At 44.6% G+C, this 18,756-nt stretch overlaps 1 protein-coding gene across 4 annotated transcripts in view; it reads right to left on the bottom strand.

Moving 5' to 3' along the window:
* The window catches only part of hectd1 (HECT domain E3 ubiquitin protein ligase 1), a 36,371-nt gene that overhangs the window by 4,926 nt on the left and 12,689 nt on the right, over positions 1-18,756 (bottom strand). For 2 of the 4 annotated variants that reach the window (XM_023352438.1, XM_023352437.1), the window contains exons 14-37: positions 16,436-16,658; positions 16,094-16,357; positions 15,520-15,731; positions 15,287-15,433; positions 14,522-14,616; positions 13,962-14,067; positions 13,753-13,887; positions 13,519-13,658; positions 10,818-11,030; positions 10,554-10,664; positions 10,299-10,465; positions 9,254-9,430; positions 5,958-6,905; positions 4,607-4,828; positions 3,211-3,344; positions 2,935-3,091; positions 2,526-2,596; positions 1,891-2,042; positions 1,749-1,803; positions 1,428-1,656; positions 1,108-1,190; positions 748-875; positions 362-563; positions 136-273 (exon numbers count right to left, since the gene is read on the bottom strand). In XM_023352438.1, the coding sequence (XP_023208206.1) occupies positions 136-273; positions 362-563; positions 748-875; positions 1,108-1,190; positions 1,428-1,656; positions 1,749-1,803; positions 1,891-2,042; positions 2,526-2,596; positions 2,935-3,091; positions 3,211-3,344; positions 4,607-4,828; positions 5,958-6,905; positions 9,254-9,430; positions 10,299-10,465; positions 10,554-10,664; positions 10,818-11,030; positions 13,519-13,658; positions 13,753-13,887; positions 13,962-14,067; positions 14,522-14,616; positions 15,287-15,433; positions 15,520-15,731; positions 16,094-16,357; positions 16,436-16,658 (4,509 nt within the window). The remainder of the gene's footprint in view (positions 1-135; positions 274-361; positions 564-747; positions 876-1,107; positions 1,191-1,427; positions 1,657-1,748; positions 1,804-1,890; positions 2,043-2,525; positions 2,597-2,934; positions 3,092-3,210; positions 3,345-4,606; positions 4,829-5,957; positions 6,906-9,253; positions 9,431-10,298; positions 10,466-10,553; positions 10,665-10,817; positions 11,031-13,518; positions 13,659-13,752; positions 13,888-13,961; positions 14,068-14,521; positions 14,617-15,286; positions 15,434-15,519; positions 15,732-16,093; positions 16,358-16,435; positions 16,659-18,756) is intronic. The other 2 variants (XM_023352439.1, XM_023352440.1) reach the window with 2 other exon arrangements.

Below are 18,756 nucleotides of genomic sequence, written 5' to 3'. Positions count from 1 at the left end.
GCAGTTTGGTCTGTCAGTTTCACACATCTTGATACAGAATGCAGAAATGGGCCTCAGACTGTGATAGAGCTCTACTTCACATCCTCTTAGCAGTTTCTCATGAGTTCATGGGTCAGTGGTTGCTAGGTGACTGACCTGTCGGGACTCGTCGTCAGGGAAATCGTCGTCACACAGCCAGATACCCAGAGACGTTCTCTGGAACTCTGCAGCCACCAGAGCGTAGAACTCCAGGGTGGGACCCAGACCGGTTCCCTCTTCACCCTGGAACTCCACCTGAACACACACACACACACACACGATTCAGCTACAGAAGGTAGCAGATGAGACAGAGCTTCCAACACGTGTTCACTTCCTCTCTCACCTCCAGCACGGACTTCCTGTCGGCGTGAATCTGCATGACTGACTCCGCCCACTCCATCATGGCATCTCCTCTGGGAACTTTGACCCTCTCGTGTTTGAGCCGGCCAACCCTGAACTCTCCAGGGTCGTCCCGCCGCACTGTGGTGGACGGCCGCGATCGCTCCATGGTCGCCTCGCGCCGGTTCTGGAGCCACACGATGGCCCTGTGTGGGAGCACAGGGGTCAGAGGTCAGGACACGGAGAGGACAGAACCCAGTCACACTGGATGGAACTGCCTGCAACGTTTTTCAACTCTAGGCATTAGTTTCAGGGCGAGTAGATCTGGTCCTGTTGCCCCAGATCGCTGGTGGCTCTCCTGGTAGTTGCTATGGCGCCTGTCAGACTCACCTGGACGCTCCAAAAGCAGTGCAGGTGAAGTACAGCTGTCTGGTCTCAAAGGGGATGAGAAAGGGACATTTGGACGTGAGCTGTTCACACCAGTCAGGTAGCGCTCCGCTGGCCACAGCCAGAGGCTCCTAGCAACAAAACATCGATAGCATTTAGTTAGCTTAGCTTCCCTTGTAGTTTGCTACAGGAGGTCTAGCTCAAGCCCTGAGCAGCATTATGACAGATACAGAATGGTTAATACCACATTAATGTTCTATAGAAATATAAACATAAAAGGGGGACAAATGAACATTAAAATTACAAGTTAATCTCACAAACATTTAGTACATTTTCATTAATAATCCTAGAAGAGAAGCTGACCTCAATCTGCTGGAGGATCTTGGTGGTGATCTTCTTGCTGGTGAACTCCTCTGGTGATGCGTTGAACTGCAGCTCCTCAACATCTGGAAATACAGGCAAAAAAAAGCAAAACATATGAGGAATGTGCAAATGCACATGCAGAATATTCCTGTCCCAACAATGAAAAGCTGTATTTTATAAATACAGCTTTTTGCTGTATTTATAAAAATCCTCCATAGTTTAGAATCAGTCAGCTCATTTCACATGATTGAAATGCAAAACTGTGATAAAGGATGAAATAACCCATCCAGCAGGGAGGTGTGAGTGTGAAACCGTCGTACCTTCCTGCAGCGTGCGCGCGTTGGAGACCGAGTCGCTCCCGATGATGTAGAGGATGCGCAGCAGCTGCAGGACGTCCTCCATGCCGCATGCGTTCTGGCTGCAGCCGGCCTTGGCCTGCGCTGCCTCCCTGACCCAGCCCAGGATCTCACTGCTCTGACTGACTGACAGTGAGCTCGGACTGAGCACCCCGCAGCGACCCCCGATCCCGGTGCTCTGGTCCAAGAACTCCTGCAGATAGAAACAGACCAGAGGGTCACCACTACCTTCCTCGTTTACGGTTCCAATTCTGTCCAAAGCGTAAAAGAAAGAGTCGGACTTGCCATCTTCCCACTGTCCTTCTCTTTATCAGAGTCTTTCAGCTCCCGGTACATTATCCTGCAGGGGAACACAGCAAAGAGTGAAATGTAAAGTGTGAACACGTGAATTGAGCTGTGGTCAGGTTCTGGGGGTCTCCTCTCTTACGTGTAGGTGGGCTCCCAGATGCGCCGCAGCTTATCCGTCTTCACAGAGCCGTTGCAGGAGAGCTGCAGAAGCCGCTGCACGTAGTAGAAGATGGTCAACTTGTAGCTGGACAGAGGAAGCTCAACCTCTCTAGTTGTACCAAGACCGGGAACCTGGACACACACACACACACACACATATATATATTTAAGAATCCCAATTCACATTTACTACAATTCAGAATCGATTTAAGATGTCCCAAAAATAGGTGTTAATTAAAAATGTTGCTTATATTGTCAATACATGGTTTTCAAATAAAATTTTAGTAATTGATTACAGATCCTGTAATTAACTATATTAACATTTTTAATGGAGTCCCACCTCAACTATAGGAAGCTAACAGAAACACTGGACGTCCTGGAGAGGTGGGAAGAGAATTTTACTCCAGAGTAATGATACTTCATAATTGCAAAAGTAAAAGTACAACACAATACTTTTGTATTAGAATCAGTCAGCTCATGAGTCAGCTCATGGAAAAAGTGAAAAATTTTTTTCACTTTTGGAAAAGTAAATTTTCCAAAGTAAATTTTCTTTCCAAAATGTTACTCCAGTAAATGTGAGTAAATGTGGCTGGTTACTCGTCTTCATTGACGAACCTTTAGAGTCAGAGCGAGGTGAGGAGAAGGAGCACACTCCACCTCCTCCCGGGCCTCGGACCGAGGCGTTCCTGCACCAAAACAGAACCAGCTCCAGTCAATTATTCATTTCACTGCATTCAACACAGACTGACATGGTCTTACACGGAGATACAGGACCCAAAAGAATAAATGTATCACATGTTCCAACATTTATGTCTGCTTGTACTGTATATAGTTGATGGAACCAGTACTGCTTTTTAAATTCTTCATTTTACTTTGACTCATTTCAATACGATTACCAAACAGTTATGATAATTTTACTTATTTGCAATTCATTTTTTAAAAATATTTACTAAAGTTAAAGTTAGTTAGATGAAAAATTCAAGCTAGCTTTATATTGCTACAGTAGGTGTCTGCAGCAGCGTACCAGGAGAGGGGATCTCCAGGTCGGTGGTCTGTTGGACATTAGTTCTTCCAGGTCGGGGGTCAAACGCAGGGACCAAAGCAGAAAACTGCCTTTTGAGGACAAAATCATCGTCCCACGTTCTCCTGCGTCCTCCTTTCGTCTCATACTCTTCCTCCTCCTACAACAGAATATACATTCGTTCCACAGTCTGACATCAACACAGCAGCAGCAAAAACAAAACTACTACAGGACATAGTTAGACCTAACGACACCACAAACAAAACTTCTTTTACATACCAGGACCTCCTCATACTCCTGGTCCTCCTGATTGTCATCTTCGTTTTCGTCGTCATCATCGTCGGGCTCAGGGAGGTCCTCCTCATCGTCTAGCTCTGCCAGCAGCGTGTTGGCACGGCAACTGTCCAGGAAGTCTGCAGGTTGACAGAAACACAGCTGACATGATTCCAGCTGGAGGACGGAGTGAAGACCCTCCCTGATCCTGATGACGGCTCCGCCTGGGCCAAAGGTCAGCCAGCTGCTAAACACCAAGCAGCGCTAAAAACTCCAACCTGTTCTGAGAATGCATTTTGGGTTTGGCTCCTTGCAGAACATGGGTGACTCCAGGTGCACAGAACTTCAAACCACGCAGAGCACCCAGAGAGCGCCGACTGCTCCAGCACATTGGATCTGGTCTTGTTGCACATGTAACATGGCTTCATTGACATCACATATGATCATGTGACCTTCACCTCTACCCCAAACCACAACAAAAGTTCCTTGCAGGGAATACCAAACATGCAGCATCACATTCCCTCTGATGGCGCTTCCTGCTGCTCTGCAGCGTTTAGCTTGTAGTTAGTTTGAGAATTGAGCAAACTTTGTGTTAGAATTTAACTCCATACGGTGAACAAACATGAACTGTCTTAGACCAGTTCAACCTTCCATGTTAACCCAGGAATTCAGGTCTTAAGACCACTCACTAAAATACAACAGGCTTGTTTCTAAAATGATGAGACCAGTTGGAACTAGAAATGCACCGATCCACTTCTTTTAATTTCCGATATCAATATCTGAGGTTTAGTGTATTGGCAACACCAATACACAAAAATAGGTGACTTAAAACTTTTTTTTTAACAGACATAAATGTACTGAATTACAAATTTATTTGCCAACTCTGCACCAGTACAGCACACTGAAATACACTAATAGCTCCACTTGCTTGGTCACACATGGAAAAACAACTTGAATTTGTTCAGTCAGAGTAATTAGAAGGAGAACAGCCAATGGAAAATAAATAATAAATAAGCTGAAACTGATAAAAACAATAGGTTGACTATTTTGGTCAAGCATGTAAAAATAAACTAAAACATTCTTTCAAATAGTTCAGAAAGTGCAATTATATAGGAGTTTGAATATAATGTAAAATAAATAATGACGTCACCAAGCGCAAAAAGCATAGAATTAGACTGAATAGATCTGCCCTTATAAATTGGGCACATTATATCCAATACCACATCTAGATTTTTTTAAAATATCAGAATCGATACAGATATTAATATTGGATCGGTGGATCTCTACAGTAGTTGGAACGTTGCTGAGTTAAGTTAGGCAGCCAAGCAGCTGTAACAGGTCAAACATGCTGTTACATGATGTTCTGTGTGCGTGCGTGTGCGTGGTGGGAGGGGGCACTGACCATAGAGGGAAAACTCAGCTTCCTGTCCTGTGTCACTCTCACTGGATGTGGACGTCAGGCTTGTTGTCAGAGTGTTACTTAGCAACTGGCCAACTGAAAGCCCCGTTGTGGCTGTGGCTACGTTATTGCCGCTGGTTACTATGGAAGTTGACATGGTAACTGTGGAGGTGGTGCCAGTGGTGGTGAGGTTAGGAAAGCTCTGAGCGCCCATGAGAGGAGAAGCTGCAAACAAACAAAAACAAGTTGCAGTTAGTCTGAAACCGAAGACACAGCAGTACACAGGTTGGTTATGCTGCAGTCAGCTGCCAGCACACACACACATGCACACACGCACACAGGACGCCTGAAGGAAGGGAATTCATGCTCTTCTCTAAATAACTCAACCATTATGGTTTGTTTTTTGTCTAGAATGTTCCCCTTGGACACGTCAAACAGCCTAATATGGAGCACAAGTGTCCAGAGCTCAGCATAGTGCCTGGAGAAACATTTCAACTACAGCAACATTTCCCTTTCCTCACACCTAAACAACCACAGGCTCCAGGTCTTATGCGAGTTTTGTTTTAAAATAGTTTTGGTGTGGGAAAAGCAGACATGTTCCGGGTTTCCTGCTTTGTTACGTCACACTGTCACACCGGCTCAAATCTATCAGCATTCATTTGCACAGTGGCAACAGTTTTTGTCCAGCTGGTGTTGAGTCTGAGCTGCAGGAGGTGGAGGAAGGGAAATGAATGGTAATCATGTGTATGGCTGCATAATGTTAGGAGAAACATGAGTTTCTCTGATAATGTCACTGGACAATATGGCTGATAAACATGTCATGATATAAGCATTTAATATTAGTCAATATTGGTAATTACTGATTAGTGATTGTTTTAAAAATCTGAAATATTGCCACACAGGTGAGGTGACATTTCCTGTTTTATCCACAGTTTTCACTCAATATGAGGCACTGCCCTAGGTACTCAACAAGTTGTTGCTAGGTAACACAACTTGTTGTTACAAGTTACTGAACAGATTGTTGCTAGGTAGCCAAAAGGTGAGTTAGCTAATTGATGCCACCCACCTTGCCCAGAGATTGAGCAGCTAAAGCTCATCCTACAGAATAGAATTTGTAAAGTGCTTTGAGATTACATTTATTGCGAAGTGGCGGTATGGAAATAAACTGAATTGAAATTAAATTGAGAAACCGTGAAAAGAAGAAGATAAGCACATATTGCTCTTGATATGATCACAGAAATATTTACCAGTCTTATTGACACTGAAAGACTTCGTAACATGGTGCAGCCCTATTGAGTACTATGTTTGTCGCCTCATTCCTGTAGCATTAGCATGCTAGCAGTGCGGAACTCACTTGCGGCGCTCATGACGTTGCGGCCCAGGGTGTTTGTGTTGTTGTCGCTGCTGCTGCGGCTCAGATTCATGTTGTTGGTGGCGTTGGTGCGGGACATGTTGGGCGCGCGGCGGACGAAGGACTCCATGAGGCTGGCCTCCCGCGACGACAGATTGGGGACGCTGGCGCTGGAACTCATTGGGGCCCCGGCGGCCAGCAGGGAGCTGACCGACAGGCGCGTGTTGGCAGCGGAGCACAGCGGCCTCTGAGAGTGCGTGTCTTTGCTGGACGACTCGGACACAGAGCTGACGTCGGGGGAGCTAACGCTCACCAGACCCATGGAGATGGCCGTGGCCGGGTCGGTGCCGGCTGCGGCCGCGGTGGGCGAGTGGTGCTCGTCTCCGGTCACAGACGTGTCGGCGGTGAGCGTGCCGGAGCTGGACCCTGACCCGCATCCGGCCTCTGCAGCGGAGGACAAAACCACGATGGGCTCCTGTTGGTGGCCGTCGGTGACCCCTGCGGGCCCCGCGCCTTGGTCCAGCAGCAGGCCCTCCGCTCTCCTCTCCAGCTGCAGGGCCCCGCCGCCGGAGGAGCTGAGGCTGATGTCAGAGGACGAGGCCACGCTGCAGACGGAGCTGCTGCTGCCCTTCCTGCTGGAGGAGCTGGCCCCGCTTTTGTCGGGACAGTTATTTTTCACCAGGCTGCTCCAGGAGGGCTGCTGAGAAGACGACGAGGTTGAGGACAACGACGCCAACGTGGTGGTTCCGCCAACAGCTGTTGGTGTCACAGAGGGTCCCACCGTGGATGAGGCGGGACCTGAAACAGTGGATGAGACAGGTTTGGGTGTTGGCGCTGTGGCAGCCGACTCAGGGTCATACCCTGGAGCAAGCTTGAGGTCAAACTTCCCTTCAGCGCCCATACGGTAAGAGTTAGAGCATCCGCTAGCATCCCAGGTTACATCAATCCACCCTGGATGGACAGAGAGATAGGAGGGAGACGGACAGATGGATGTCAGAGAGGCGGCAGAGAGGGAAACAGGGCGAGAGCGGCAGAGGAAGGCAGACAGCGGACAAGCAGCTTACAGTCCTAACAGCTCCACACAGTGACAGAATATTACTTCCAACCTAGATGCACATGTCAAACAACAACATCCTGCAGGAACATTCAGGGCTACGTTTATTTATTAGAGGAGTGATTTGGTCAGACTTCCAGCTAGTTACTGATTTGATACATGACGGGTTGAGGCAGCATGATGGGCAGAGCCTTCCTGGACGCAGATAGAGCTGCTGCCTCTGTTCATAGAAAACCTGCCACCAGGCCTGTCACAATAAGCAATCCATCAATTAATGTATGATCCATTAAAATGACCTCAATAATTGCCATTTCCATGATGTATTGTTTTTCTCTCTTCCTACCTAAAACTGGATGACAAAAGTCTTCACTCTGGTGCTTTGGTCTCAACTAGCCCTTTTTTTTGAAGGACAATTTTATTTACAAAGACTTCAATATTGATTATATTTGTTGTGTTTATTTATTTTGGATATTTAAAATATCATTATCGTTTATCGCAATAACTTCTGGGACAATTTATCATCAAGCAATTAATTGAGTGATTAATTTTATTGCTCATTAAAATTAAAATATTTAACTTAATTAATTGCTTATCCCGACAGGCCTTCCTGCTACATTTTAAAGGCAGGTTTTGTTAAATAAGTTAAAACAAAAATGAGTCAGAGTCAGAACCTGCTGCTTAAGAAACAGCAGGCTTTATTTGTATTTATGGGTCACATTTATCTGAATTAATAGATGTAGGCCAACAGAAACATCCAAACAGTCTTTTTAGGACCAGGGAATAGATTATTAGTCGGAATGCATTTATTACTGCATCTTTTTCCTATATAAATATAACAAATGTTATAGTTTCATGTGGTTCGAATTCTGTGAAAAAATATTTTAAAAATCTCAGAGTACGCACCTTTTGCTATCAAGTTATTATACTGTATCATAGTTTTTTTTTTAGCTGTATATGAATCCTTTGCTAAAATAATCAAATGCTCACAAAAGGAATACAGATATTACATGTTAGGCAATTACAAGTTTACTTACTTATTTAAAAAGAAAATTAGTGTTTCCATCTTTTTATACATTTGTAACACTGTATAAAAAAAGCCTTTAGTGTTCCAATGAAAAATCTGCACAACGTGCCAATTTTTTATCTAATTGTCAAAAATGTATTTCTAAAATAATAGTTAGCTCTATTACATCCTACTTTAATATATTTTCTACTCTGAGACGAAAAGTGTCTCTAAAGCAGTTTTGTTTTTATTCTGAAAGTGTTTCATTTCTGTTGTATGGGAATAGAAATAGTTTGCCCTGAAAAAACATTTTGTTGCGGATTATAAAAGAAGGCTTCTATCACTAGTGGAGTGACTAGAAAACAATGTGACAGGTACAAAAAAACAGAAAATAAAAGCAGGGGAAAACTATACAATAAATCATTACAGTAAAAAGAGAGAAAATACAATCAAACAGTAATGATCCCATTTATGGTAGTAAAAATATGAGATGTGGAACAAATGGAAGAGCACACAGAGGCAAGTGAAGTTCTCATCATCCCAGTATATGTTGAGATCAGAGGTTCTGCAGTAACAACAACAATAGTACCAGTTTCATGTCTTACAATGTGGCCAAATGTGTTCTGAGCTGTTCTAAGATCTAGTTGACTTTAAAATCAATCCATCTGTCCCTAAATACAGTAAGAGTCTCAGAAGTAACAAATTCTCTATGCAACACTTTGGGAAATGATTGCAGACTGCTGCTGTTTCTGCTGACCTGAGAAAACAAAGGATCCTGCTCCACCCTAACTTCTAATAACTGTAAAAAAAATTTAAAAAAAGAGAGAGACTAGTGAATATCTGTCAACATTAGGCAATAGCAGAGAAAAAAAAAGACAAGCCAATCTCTGACATCAGACTTGTTGAAGGTAAATGCAAGTAGGGAATGAGGAGAAAATGTTTTCAGAATGATTTCTCTCCAGCTGGTTGATTAAAGAGGAATAAACCAGACACTGGCTGGAGGTAGACTGGAAACAGGATGTTTGAGGAGAAAGCTGGAAGGAAACCAGTGCAGGAAAGGAAACGAGTTCATGTGTTTACTGAGATAAACATCTGCCCACATTCACTCCTCAGGAACAGATACGACTGATGGCACATCGTCACTCCTCAACAACCTTTCAGACAAAAAATGGCAGTCTAGACAGAGGGCTTGGAAATGAGAGCATGTTCTTCTAGCTTTCGGTCAAATGGACACCAACTCACCATTGTGAGCCTCTCCCGTGACAGTGCCCTCTCCTGGCGGATTTCCATCCTGCTCCCGCCACTTCCAGTCGATACCACGAACGACCCGCGCTCCTGGGACGATGTACTTCATTACCTGAGAGCGGAAAATTCTGCGCTGGCGACGGAGGTTTGCCTCTGCCTCCTTCACAGCTTTACCTGCATTGGGACAAGGACAGAGGGACATGCTGCTTAGAGGAAACACTTAGGTAAAAAAAAAAATGTTGTAAATGGAGCCAATAGCTACAGTATTTAGAGTAATGCTACATGCTAATGCTAACTCTGGTATAAAAAGCAGGGCCCACCTTTGTCATGACTATAATTTGCCTCGTTTCTCAGTAAGTGGAGTTTACAAGGAGGAGCATCATAGTGTGGGCCGTCTTACAGCATCTAACTGAAGCATTGATGATTGGAGAAACGAGTCGGGACTGCAGTCAAAATATTTGGTACCTCTATAGGAGCATAGCATGTTATTGTTTACATCCGAAAATTTCGCGCATGAGCACAACGCTGGAGGACAAGAAGACGTCCATCCAGCAGCTATGGCTCTGAAACTTGATACCCTTGGACCTTGTTATCTAGTTGTAGTGTTGATAATTAGTAGCAAAAAAACACTGCGTCCCTTTTTCTTTTGTAAACCACATATACATTTAATATTTAGCATGTTATGTTGATAACTTGACAGCTAAAACATCTGGTGCGAGTGACGTCATGTTTCAATGCGTTTGTATAATAACTACTTGAAAAATGAATTATTCAAAGAAAATCAGTACAAACATATTGTCCAACTTGTTCCTTTTCCTTTAACAGCAAGGCCGCAGTAATAAACACCCAGCCTCTCCCCAATACACTGTTGCTGGAAGTTTTAAACTAACGAGTACAGGGAACGATTAATCAGATTTATCGTAATAAATTATAAACTGATTATTGAAATAATCGTCCACTAATTTAGTAATTAATTGTTAACTGGAGTATACGAACTCAAAAATAAACTGCTGCTACTCTGAGCTTCAGCAGAGGGGCTCACCTAGCTGGTCCTCACAGACCGCTGTGACTGTGCCATACAGCTCCAGCCCAGACAGAGACAAGTAGTGTGTCTGACCACTGGCATTCTTCCCCATTTGTTTGATCCTTATGTGCCTCCAACCCTGCTTCTCGTCTTTGGACGGGTCCAGAGGCCAGGTGGCCGTTGACCTGTGGAGACACAGACTAGCGTTAGTATTCACCAAGAGGCGCGGCTGCCTTCTGACTGCAAACGGAGGAGTTTAAGGGAAGGTCGTACCCTGGTTCGTTGAGGCTGCCGTCGTCTATGTGTGTGTATAAAGTGGACCAGTTCTGACCATCTTTTGAGACCTGAAAGACCCAGTTTCGCAGCGCCGAGCGCCCATAACCCCTGAAGGAAGAAGGAAAACACAAACCCGTTTAAAAAAATGACTTTGTTTTTTAGGAAACAATGCACCTTTCATACAGAAATTCTGTATTTCTAGTATTTGTATCAATGTGTTTGGCTGCAGAGCCTGGCTGCAGGCTGTAGGGGGTTCCTTACCTGGCGTGCCTCAGAGTGTACGCCGATGGAATGACCCACAGGCCCAGGTCAATAGCAAACCAGGCGTTCTTGTCGTCGTTAGTGTGGCAGTTGAGAGCAGAGCTGTCCCGACTCAGGATGTCCTCCAGCCGGCCGTAAGGAAGGTTACGGCCCTCTGAGGACGTCACCACTACCAGGCCGTAAGCGGCAGGGTTCACCCATTCATACGCCGTCCTGACGGGAAAAGATTGGCGATCGTAAGCTTAATGTCCCGTCTAACATCTAGCATGCTAACCAAGGTTAAGGTCTGGACTCTGTGGTGGCCAATCCATGTGTGAAAAAGATGTCTCATGCTCCCTGAACCACTCTTTCACAATGTGAGCGCGATGAATCCTGGCATTGTCATCTTGGAATATGCCCGTTCCATTTGGGAAGACAAAATCCATTGATGGAATAACTTGGTCATTCAGTATATTCAGGTAGTCAGCTGACCTCATTCTTTGGGCACACAATGTTGCTGAACCTAGACCTGACCAACTGCAGCAACCCCAGATCATAGCACTGCCCCCACAGGCTTGTACAGTAGGCACTAGGCATGATGGGTGCATCACTTCACCTGCCTCTCTTCTTACCCTGATGCGCCCATCACTCTGGAACAGGGTAAATCTGGACTCATCAGACCACATGACCCTCTTCCATTCCTCCAGAGTCCAATCTTTATGCTCCCTAGCAAACTGAAGCCTTTTTTTCTGGTTAGCCTTACTGATTAGAGGTTTTCTTACGGCTACACAGCTGCTCAATCCCAACCCCTTGAGTTCCCTTCGCATTGTGCGTGTGGAAATGCTTTTGCGTTCACAATTAAACATACTCCTGAGTTCTGCTGTTGTTTTTCTTCGATTTGATTTGACCAAACGTTTAAGTAATCGCCGATCACGATCATTCAGGATTTTTTTCCGACCACATTTCTTCCTGGAAGACGATGGTTCCCCACCATCCTTCCAGTTTTTAATGATGCGTTGGACAGTTCTTAACCCAATTCTAGTAGTTTCTGCAATCTCCTTAGATGTTTTCTCTGCTTGATGCATGCCAATGATTTGACCCTTCTTAAACAGACTAACGTCTTTTCCACGACCACAGGATGTGTCTTTTGCCATGGTTGTTTAAGAAATGAGGAGTTACTCATTGCATCAGCTGGGGTTAAATAACTTGTTGTCAGCTGAAAGATAATCGCCTATGCAGTACTTATCCAATAGGAGGCTTGTACCTATTTGCTTAGTTAAATCCAGGTGGCGACTTTTTTTTTTTTGCCAGGCAGTGTATTTTAAGGAACCATGATTCAGCGTTTCATTTTAAATCGGTGTTCTCAAAGTGCATTCCTGGTCTCCTGCTTCAGCACAGCTGGCTCCAATATTAGCTCATTAGCAGAGCTACTGTAGAGCTGGACTGCAAGCTGGTGAGACAGTTTCAAGGACACATCTAAAAGTTGAAACTGTTTAAATTCCCTATAGTGCAAAAAGCACAGCATTCACAATGATTCAGTTGGTCAGCCATCATTAACCATCCACAGACAACAGTCTGTTTTTACTTAGAAAGTTCTGCTGAGTGAACTACTCAGTGAAATACAGTACTTTCAGTTCACAGTTAACAGTCACCCCATTGTTGCCAACTTAGTGACTTTGCTGAGATATTTAGTGACTTTTCAGACCCCCCCCCCCCTTGTCCAAAACCAAAATCACCATGCCAGACTTCTTTAAAGATCAGTGCAAGAAAACTGCAATCGGTTCACCTCCATCAACAAGTAATGCCTTTGTTTCTGCTATGTCAAAACTTTGTTTTATTTCTATCAATCAGTTGTATCCATAAAGGACCCTTCACTTTGGAGGCAGCTCGCTGGAAACGCATAATAACGGGTATTTCTGAAATGGATTTGACCCACCCTGGATTAGAACCATCCAGGGTCACAGTCTGCAGGTGCAAATACCAGAGTTGTGAAGTAAACTGAAACTGGTGGGATACTCCCTTTTACTCCCATCTCTGTAAGAGGGTTGGTGGATATTAAAAGCGATGTACCTTCATCGCTTTTAACATCATTCATTCATCTTTTCTTCACTTCCTTGGACTAGCCAGGGGAGTCACTGCTATATTCTTTGCTTAATCTCTTAATAAAATGATAATCAAAATGCATTTTCATTCGTTCTTGATTGACTCAGTGTTTCACCTTAGGTAAGGCTTATTTATTTCCTTAACATTTCTTAATGGCTTCCTGAAAGCAGAGCGACAGGGCGACACACGTGATCATTTGCCAGCTCTTTGCTGTAAACTAGATTTCCTACACCAGTGAGACTTCCTGACTAAATGAAGGTATTTAAGATGTCTGAAATATTACAGTCAGCAAAATATTGCATCTAAGCATTTCTTTGCAGCTTTGATATGGCATACATTGATATTGTGGTGGCAATATCGGTGTGCATGGATTTTTATTTTGAAATTCCATACTTTTCAGATGACCCAGTAATTGATCACACCCTAACCATGGAACCTGAGAGTACTGCAGCCTAAAAAGACAGAAGGCTACACAGTAACTGATAGCTGCAAGAAGCTGTTCAATGTTTTTATGGATACACTCAAATTCAATGTCTTTCCTAGGAAGATGTGAGGCAGTTTTTTTGCACAAAAGCCAGGACAAACCACTTTTAGCACTGTCTGCAGCCACTGCTCTTACTTTGCGTTGGTTCCGACCCAGTAGATGATGCCATTCTCATCAAAGTCATGCTGATGTCTGAAAGTGAAGGTCTGGCCTTCCCTCAGCTTCCTGACGAAGACGAACGAGGAGCGCTCAAAGTCATACCACTGCTTCGCCACCTGGACCATGAAGGCAGAACAAAAGGCCGGTGGGAGGTTAGCCATCACCAGTTCTGATTGGCTCGGTGATGTAGCATGTTGCTTGAGGCTTCACCATCTTTAGGAGGTATTGCTCCAGAGACTCCACGGTGGCGAGCGGCTCCATCTTCAGCATGCGACCCGTGCGGTCGATCAGAGCCGTCTCACCCGGCGCGCGTTCCAGACGGAACCTCAAACGCCTCGTCAAGATCTGACACATAAATCACATTCTGAGCAGCTGTGGAAAACAAAAGGGCGTCATGACAACAACAAGCACCAACTCACCTGCAGGTTGTAAGAGGACCCTGGAGAGTCATACAGGTACAGAGGTAGACGCTCAATGGACTCCAGCACAGCTATCAGCTTTCTGATTAAGGCAACAGCTGGTCGGCTGCGCGCGCACACACACACGCACGCACACACACACACACACACACACACACACACACAAAGCTGGGATTTATTACCGGATAATATGAGAAGTACATGCCATTAATATTATATTGAATATATTAGTTAGCCTTATTAGAAATAAATTTCCTGACCCAATATCAATCAGGATCATTGTTCATATTTCCATGTCCATGTGTATGTTGCAAAGTCCACTCCACTTAAGCAGTATACCGTATTTTCCGGACTATAGAGCGCACCATACTATAAGCTGAACAGAAAAGCCGCACTGGGCTATAAGCCCCATGGTTCAAAGCGTGGGAACAAAGTAGAGGCTTATAGACCGAAAAATACGGTAATTCATCAGAAGCTTTGCCTTTCTAAAACACAAACCAAGATGGGGCTCTCCAACCACATTAGAAATAAAAAGTAATCCAAAGTTTTAATCCACTTACCTTTCGTTATCCTCGTTCTCGCTGAAAGCCGCCTTAAACACATTGATTCTCTCCATTAAAGGCTTACAATCATGTTTCATGTCCGGCTCTGCACTCTGCAGGAATCCAAACAGAAAACAGCTTCAAGTCACGGTGCTTCCTGAAGAATACACAGCTACTGAACTTTAAGAAGAAAACTAGCAACGCATGTGTTAACATTTACATCGGCCGCTATTAGTCATTTTTTTACTTTTTGGACATTCCCATTGGTATAACCTGGCCGATATTAATCACTGATATTTACAACTTGTTGCCCTTGTTGTTTCAGGAGGGGGAGGAATTTGGTCATGTGATAGTGAAGCAAGGGGGCAGGGTGGTTCAAATTTTTAATGGAGTTAATTGCAGGGTCTGTAATTAATCAAAATGGATAATTTAACAGAAATTAAATTATCTGTTAAATTATGCGCGCTGACGTCCTCTTCCCTGTACCTGATTGAGCTGCAGTTCAGTTGTACCATATTTTTTCAACGGGCTGTTTTTGATCCAAAAAAGAATTTCGAGTGTCTTTTATGAGTAATCAAAGGCAACAGAAGCCTATGCTAACAGGCGTTTCAGCGTTTCAAACCTTGAAAAAGAGATTTGAAATTGATTTAGAGTTTACTCCTCATGCCCTCCTAGTGTAGCTTCCATCTCTTTAGAACTTGTAGCCTTCAGCTAACCAGAAGCAGTCCTGTTAGCATGTGTCAGTTTTTAGAGTGAAAGTCACTGCTTTCATTAAATACTCACATTACTGAGGACAGTGAACAGAGCCTGGACGAGGCCACTGCTACACATTTCATATGGAGAAATGGTGTTTTCATCCTTCAGGACCACAATCAGGTTCTCTAAAGCAGTTTTCATCAAGTCCCTCCACGTGTTCTCCCCTTCAAGACACTACAACAGCAAACATCACACACAGATCACTCTTTATGTCTGCGATGTGCTCTGTGGGCAACAGATGTGTTGCAGAGTTCGTCTACCTGTCTGTTAATGTGCAGCTCCCACGCCGACTCCAGCTGCGTGGCGATGTTCCTCAGAGTGACCACCACCCCTCTGGGCATGCTCTCCACAGCTTTGAAGTGGTCGTCGTACAGCTCCCTGGCCATGCTCTTCACCTTCTGCTTCGTCTTCTCCAGTTTGGACTTGAGCTTCCTGCCCCGCTTTCCCGTCCAGCCAGTAACAAACTCTGAGCCTGCACACAATGCAACAACATTCAGCTATAGCAGGGCTTCTCACAGTGTGGGGCGTGCACCCTCTCAGGGGCGCCACATGAAGAAAACAACTGCTGACATGTAGCTGACTTCACCAACCAGTTCATTCATCCAGCCACCTGGGGGCACTGACAGAAAAGTATTGGCTGTGCATGACTGGAGCGCACTCGAAGCTAACTAGATGTGGAGTTACAAGACTCAATGGTGAGCTGCTTGACATTCAAATTGTTTGGATTAATTTGTTGAGAGTTTGGGGCGGGGTTGGGAGATTTTGTCATCAATAAAGCTGCTACTTCTGAACATTGAGATTTGTTGACATTTTGAATCGCAGACGAAGACCCACCCAGTGACGTCTCTGCAGTGAATGAGTGTTTGGTTCCTCTGTTGGACTCGAACACGAAGCCCGGTAGGTCCTCCTTCAGAATGGTGGCCTGCTGTCCATCAGAGTTATGGATGGCGATCTCTCCATCTTTGAGGCAGGTCAGGGACCAGTTCCCTACCGTCAGCTTGGTGGGGCCGACGACGGACAGGATGGGCTGGCTGGCTGTTACGGGTTTCACCTGGCTCCTCGCCCGCTGCAGCTTCTCCAGGAACTCGCTACGAGACTCTGCAGGATGAGGGAGGAGAGCGATTACAAAAAGCACAAATTGAGCTGCTGAGTGGCATAAAAGCAGATCCAACGTACCTGAGCTGTCAGAACCCCCCTCCGGACTCCCACTAGAGTACATGGTGGCAAGTTTCCCGTCCAAGATGAATCGGAACCAGCCATTGGAACCATTAGAGAGCTCCAGGGCAGCAGCATCCGACCATATGTAGAGACAGTCTCTGCCTCGAATGATTGACCAGTCCCTCCAGTGGTACGGCTTCCCCTGCTGGACTTCCTTAGCATCTTCCTGAACCTCGTCCTCCTGCAGGGAAATCCCATACAGTTTACTAATTCGAAAAGTGTACAGGGCTTCCCCCAGCATATCGTAAGCCTGGCAGGCCTCCAGGCTTTGCTTGCCCCCCCACCAGGCTAAGCGTTGTTTGTTTATTTTAAAGAGGTTTTTGATACACCAGTAACAGCTGTGTTTCTACAGACCATATAATTGTGCAATTTGCTGTTTCGAAAATAAATTTGCTTGGAAACACACCAATTTCAGAAAAAAATAAATAGGTTTTAACACACAAAAAAACAACGAACTAGTGCCCCTGCTGTTGAAATAATGATCACACTACTGACGTTAGCATCCACACTTTAATGGTCGCCATTAACCGTTAACAACTTCTGATCCGCACTCCCCACACACGAACCCCCAAGGACCCCAGATCTAGCCCCGCCTCCCACTCCTTACATTTCACACATGCGCAGTATGCTACTTACAACTTAACAATCTCCCTTCTTTCTTTAAAGAACACATAACAGGCTAAAGAAATTTTTTAGCATTCTAACTTTACTTATTTTAACTCCATTTACTTGAACTTAACTTATGTAAGGAACAGTAGTGTTTGTTTTAATCTTTAAATTGCCATTTCCCTTTACTTAGGGCTCTCAGCAGTCCAAGAGCAGACGCCCCCACTTTTGTTAAGCAGTTGGCAAGTTGGTCTTTGGTAGGTGTCCATATGATTTCCTGAATTGTCCCAGAACCCATAAGTTCTTTGATGCTGCTGATCTCAAGCCGGAGTCTCTTTTCAGTTACACATTTTGTGGATTTGACAGCATCAAGGAGGGAATGGTTGTCCGTTACACAGGTAATGGGTAGGATGTTGCACGTGCCATCACCAACCATGAGCTCTGAATAGAGTGTAGTAAGAAAGACAGCACTATCAATCCCATCTGCTAGTGCTAAAGTCTCTCCAGCTAACGTGCTACGTACCACTCTCCTAATCCGTCTGGATTGCCAGCATATGGGTGAAAATTTTCCATCTTCTCCCATCAGCATGACAAAATGTCCTCCTTGTGTCCCTCCATCTGAGAGGTTTCCCATTGAGGAATCGCTGAACACCACTAGCTTGTGGTATTTGCTGTCTCCTAAGCATTGGAATCTAAGGGTAACTTCCTCAGATTTAAGTTTTCTGATTAGTTTGTTTGCAGAGTGTAATGTTTGAATTGTACCATGTTTTGTGTTTGACGCCAGGATAGATATGTCACACATGATGTCAGGTCTGCTCTGTCGTGCTACCCACAGAATCTGTCCAATCTTGGATTTTAACATGTCCATTTCTGTGTCTGTTAATGGAGCCTCCCGCTGTGGTGCTCTGATGGGATCCATAGGAATGGGCTGTAGGTTTTTAATGTATGCACGCTGTTGTACTCTGATTTCATTCTGCAGAGAATGAACCTCCATTCCAATGTAGTTGAAGCTGTTATGTTCTTCTCTTCCAACTTGAAAAGCAGTTTTCAGTTGGGGGATAATAGCTGAAGAAAACCTGTCTGAACCACCCCATACAAAGTCATCTACATGGCATGCAAGAACTCCTGTCACCTTACAGAAATCATCTTGCCAGTAGAAGACAGCTGGATCAACTTTTGACACAGTTCCTCCCAGCTTCTGCATGGTTTCTTTCACCTTGTTGTACCAGAACAAGGAAGCATCTGCCAAGCCATAGACACATTTATTTAACTTCCATACGATTCCTTCACTCTCTGCCTCTTGAGGTGGACGGAGATACACATCCCGTGTTAAATCTTTACCTTGCAAAAAGGCTGCTTTGATGTCCATAGAGTTCAGCTTCCATTTATTTTGGCATATAACAGCTATGACCATCTTTAGAGATTCAGAGGAACAAGTGGGTGAATCCTTAGGAAGTTCTTGAATGTTAATTTCTTCAAAGCCTCTTGCAACCAGTCTAGCTTTGGGTACTATGTCTACTTGTGTTTTCTTGAGTGTGCACACCCACCTCGTTGATATGCATTTCTGACCTTCATCTTTTTCCTCCACAAATACATTGTTTCTTTTCCAGTTCTCAAGTTCAGTTTGTTTAGCGTGTGAGAAGATATCCTCGTTCACTACTAATATATCATCT

The sequence above is a fragment of the Xiphophorus maculatus genome, chromosome 19, assembly GCF_002775205.1.
Source record: "Xiphophorus maculatus strain JP 163 A chromosome 19, X_maculatus-5.0-male, whole genome shotgun sequence".
Classification (NCBI taxonomy): Eukaryota; Metazoa; Chordata; class Actinopteri; order Cyprinodontiformes; family Poeciliidae; genus Xiphophorus; species Xiphophorus maculatus.
The sequence above is the reverse complement of the archived record's forward strand: the minus strand, read 5'-3'. Positions and strand labels throughout refer to the sequence as shown.